General features: G+C 33.4%; 1 protein-coding gene across 1 annotated transcript in view; it reads right to left on the bottom strand.

Annotated features, from left to right (window-relative positions):
* Rfx3 (regulatory factor X3) overlaps positions 1–3,217 on the bottom strand; it is a 211,380-nt gene extending 208,163 nt beyond the window's left edge. Inside the window, exon 1 of the mRNA XM_048806776.1 lies at positions 1–3,217. Within this exon, the coding sequence (XP_048662733.1) occupies positions 1–12 (12 nt within the window). The 5' untranslated portion in view covers positions 13–3,217.
* Positions 3,218–5,059: the final 1,842 nt, after the last annotated feature.

Raw genomic sequence — 5,059 nt, 5'->3', positions numbered from 1 at the left:
GGCTTTACTCATGGAAAGTTCCAATTCCTCATGAAGCCAAGCTGTTCTCTGATTTTTCAGGAGATATCCCAATATCCTTCCATATTTGTGTTTTTGGAGGGTTGGAAATGGATTCCTAATATTTACAATTGAAAGAATATTTAAAAATAAAAATATTTTCTAACTAAGTACATCCAGACCATACAGAGGAAAAAGTATACCCAGAAAATGTGTCGAAATATAAGAAGAGGAAAATATTGAACCAAGAAATCATTCAATAACTGCAGTTTAGTAAAATTTTGAAAATTATAAAACATTTTTCATGAAATGAAAAACACTATCCACAAATAAGAATATTTATATGGAAACTAACATATCCTAAAATGAATAAATTCTTTTATAAGTCCTCCAGGAAAATTTTTGCATCAATGAACTGCTAGTTCCAAAATTATTCAAAATACCCAATGCTGGGTGGCTGGCCCTAAGTACATTTTTTAAAGTAAAGAGTTAACAATTCTTCAAATGATTTGAGGTAAAAAAAAAAAAAATCTTTAACCTCAAAGAAACAAGAAAAAGAAATGCTCTCCAACATGAGTAGAAATGAACGTGAGAAGAAAGGAAGTATAAGAAACTATCACCATCAATAGAATCTTATGACATAAAGGGAAGTAGATGTACAAAGCAATAGGTCTGAGCCAATAAATCCCTAAGAATCTCCTGCAAGTCAATCGATTCAAGATGTGAATCAGCTCTAGTCACTCCTGCAGCCAACTATCCTACTTTTTTTAATTGCTAATTGAGAAATCTACTTTTTGTTAGAAAGTTAAAATGTAAATGACAAAATCCTAACAGCTTTCTTTTATAGCCTAATTCAAAATATCCATTATTTTCCAAGCAGCAAATGAATATGTCAAAAACAGTCTTGCCATAGATATTTAGTTGTTTTCTGCCAAATTAATGAAAGGAAAATATTGCACTTTGAATTGGTTAATTACCACGAATCCTTCTGCAAAGGGCTCCCGCTTGCAAAATTAAACCAGGTTTAGTTGGCACACTGCCCTAATATTCATGGAGACTAGAATATAGGCTCCACTGTACTCAAGAGACATTTAGTTTTTGGGCATCATTCATAGGCTTACAAATCATCAGTGCTAACCACTATAGACATTCAACTGTCTGAAGTAAACAAGGCAGAAAGCACCTGCATTCAAATAAAGATGTACCACACTCTGCATCTTTGAAATCATAGGAGCTAGACTTACAATGTACAATGAACAAGAATACCCTTACTTACATATCTTCTGGAAAGGAGCTACTTAAACAAAAATCCTTAGTGACAATTCTATTTCAAGGAAATCCTCTAGGAACAAGGCAACTTCAAAGAAGGGGTAACTCAGAGAAGTTCTTTTTCCTCAGTTCTAGGCCAGGGTTAATAAAGTTATTTCAGGTATAGGTCTCCAGGGAGCCCAGGCACAGATCTCATACCTCCTCATATTATAGTATTTGAGATTAAAAGGTGCTGACTTGCCCATTTCAAATCTGGTAAAATAACCATGAATTATTCAAACATAACCCCATTATTCCTTTCTCCCTTCTTCATGTGATTGCCCCTTCCCTACAGAAATTTCAAGACCTGGAATGACCTCCCTTCCTTGAATGATATATTAGATATACTTTTTAAAAATAGGATAGGAAAGGCTTCTCAACTTTTTGAAAGATATATTCTGTCATCCCTGCTATTTGGGAAAGAATGAGTAGAGATGGAGATACCAAAAATTTTTCTTTTTCTTTTCCTCTCTCCCCCGACCTTTAAAAATAAATGAAGAAAAGATTAGAAACCAAGGCAGATAAATACTTTTTACTCAGGAATTCCAGTTGACTTCTCCCAGATGTTCTCCCTATATTCCAAAGCAATCAGCCCAGGTTCCAGTGTGTCACTGCCATGAGAAAATGGGAAGAGCACAAAACCAATACTAAATCCTGGAAAGGTCACTCAACACTAACTACAAAACCCAGATAGTCTATCACCTAAGTATTATAGCAAATACAAAATTAGCAAGCAATTTTTTTATGACTGGCAAAATCCTAGTCAAAAGTAGTTAGAAGACATTAATTAAAAATTCAAGCTTTGAGAATATAACATCGAAGCTAGTCTAAGGAAGTTTAAATGGTCTGGAAAGCTGTGAAGAAGAAAAAAAAAACAGTATTAAAACAAACAAAAGAAGTAGAGAAAGAGAAATGGGAAACAAAGAACAGATGAAACAAAGAGAGAATAAATATCAAAATGACAGGCTTAAAACATGTCAACAATCACATTAATAAATGTAACTGATCTAAGAACTCCAATTAAAAAGCAGAGATTGGGCTCAAGGTAGCTCAATGGAAGAGCACTTGTCTAGCCTGCATGATGCCCTGAGATCAATTTCCAGCACTAGTGGGGAAAAAAAATTCCAACACAGAGATTAACAGACTCCTAAAAAGCAAGGCACAACATGCCACTTTGGAAAAGTGTAAATTAAACATAGACAGGTTAAAAGCAAAATGATATGAAAAGATATACTATACCAATACTGGTCAAAAAACCTGGAGTGGCTACATCAATATCAGAAAAGGTTTATTTCAGAACAAAACTATTACCACAGATTCACAGAATAATGCCATAATGATAAAGTGGTCAATTCATAAAGAGGACAAACTAATGCCAAATCTTTATGCACCTAATAACAGCTTCAAGATACAGGATGTAAAAACCAACAGAAATCACGTATACACTATTCTGACCACAAAATAAGTCTCAAATGTAAAACCGTTCAAATCATATAAAGTATGTTATTTGTTCACAATTAACTTAATTAGGAAACAATAACAGAAAGATCTCTGGAAACCCCCAAATATTTGGGAACTAAATAAGACATTTCTAAATTATCAAAGGGTCAAAGAAGAAATCAAAAGAAAAATTAGAAGATATTTTAAATTGAAGGAAACTTAAAATACACCACATTAACATTTGTAGACTGCCACTGAAATTGTACTTGGGAGGAAAATTTTTACACTAAGTATCTGTATTAGAAAAGAAGAAAGGTCTGAGTGGTTTTAGCTTCTACTCTAAGAAATTAGAGACCCTCATTGTTATAGAAAATACATGTATGAAGATGTGAGAAAGAAAAAAAGAAGAATAGCATTACCCTAGATTAAGTAAAGAGAAGTGGAGGGAGGGGAGGGGAGGGGTTGGGGAGATAGGAAGGATAGTAGAATGAAACAGACATTATTATTATGTGACTGCATGACCAATGTGATTCTGCAACCTGTATACTCAGAAAAATGAGAAATTATATCCCATCTGATTCAAATGTATGACATATCAAGATCACTGTACTGTCATGTGTAACTAAGTAAAACAAAAAAATTAGAAAAGCATCAGATCAAACCTAAATTAAACAGACAAAAGGAAATTGAATTGTAGCAGAATTCAATGAAAAAGAAAAAAAACCAATGAAAACAAACTTCACTCTCTTAAATGGTGAAAAAATTGATAAATCTCTAGACACATTTCTCAACAACTAAAGGATATAAATTAACAACATCAGGACTGAGCTGGCATAACTACAGTATCTACAGATAATATGGCAATATTATAAAAAATATAACAAATTTGACAATTTAGACAATCTAAAAGAAATGATTGATTTCTTAAAGAATTCAAATGACATAAGCTCACTTAAAAATACAAACACAATTTACCCAAACATTTCAGAAAATACTTTCCACTTACAAAGCCAGCATTATTCTGAAACCAGAACCAAATACAGATACAAGAAAAGGAAACTACATATCAAGATTCCTCATGTATGTAGTAAATATTAAGAATCCTAAAATTTGAGTATCGCAGTATCCATAAGGCATGATATGTCAAGCCTACCAAATAAGGTCAACCTTGGAATTTTTAAGTTTTAATTTTACCTTAAGGTTTCAATTTTGTTGCATATGGATTTCCAGTTTGCCCAGCACCATTTGTTTTTGTTACTATTGCTCTGTAGTATAGTTTAAGGTCTGGAATAGTGATGCCACCTGCTTCACTCATCCTGCTAAGGATTGCTTTAGCAATTCTGGGTCTCTTATTTTTCCAGATGAATTTCATAATTGCTTTTTCTCTTTCTATGAGGAATGCCACTGGGATTTTGATCAGAATTGCATTTTTCTTGGTCTTCTCGGTCTATACTCAAAGGAATTAAATCTGTATAGTGCTTTTGGTAGTATTGTCGTTTTGATAATATCAAATCTGACTATCCAAGAGCAAGGTAGATCTTTCCATCTTAGTATTTCTTTGATTTCTTTCCTCAGGGCTCTGTAGTTTTTACTGTTTAGATCTTTCATCTCTTTTGTTAAGTTGATTCCCAAGTATTTTTTTTTTTAGGCTATTTTAAATGGGGTAGTTTTCCTCATTTCCCTCTCACAGGATTTGCCCCTGATATACAGACATACCTTTGATTTACAGGTGTTGATTTTGTATCCTGCTACTTGGCCAAATTCATTTATTAGTTCTAGAAGATTTCTGGTGAAGCTTTTTGGGTCTTCTAGGTATAGAATCATATCATCACCAAATAGTGCTATTTTAAGTTCTTCTTTTCCTATACGTAGCCCTTTAATTACTTTTGTCTGTCTAATTTTCTGGCCGGTGTTTCAAGAACTATGTTAAATGGAAGTGCTGAAAGAGGGAATCCCTATCTTGTACCAGTTTTTAGAGGGAATGCCTTCAATTTTTCTCCATTTAGAATGATGTTGGCCTGGGGCTTAGCATAGATAGCCTTTACCCCTATCTCTCACCATGCACAAAACTCAACTTAAAGTGGATCAAGGACCTAGGAATTAAAACAAAGACTCTGGGTCTAATAAAAGAAAAAGTAGGCCCTAATCTCATCATGTGGGATTAGGCCCCAACTTCCTTAATAAGACTCCTATAGCACAAGAATTAAAACCAAGAATCAATAAATGGGATGGATTCATACAAAAAAGTTTCTTCTCAGCAAAAAAAAAAAAAAAAAAAAAATTTGAATCAATGTGAGGTGAATAGAAGGGCCTA

This window comes from Marmota marmota, unplaced genomic scaffold, assembly GCF_001458135.2.
Source record: "Marmota marmota marmota unplaced genomic scaffold, marMar, whole genome shotgun sequence".
NCBI lineage: Eukaryota > Metazoa > Chordata > Mammalia > Rodentia > Sciuridae > Marmota > Marmota marmota.
Note: the sequence above shows the minus strand (reverse complement) of the source record. Positions and strands in the feature narration are given on the sequence as shown.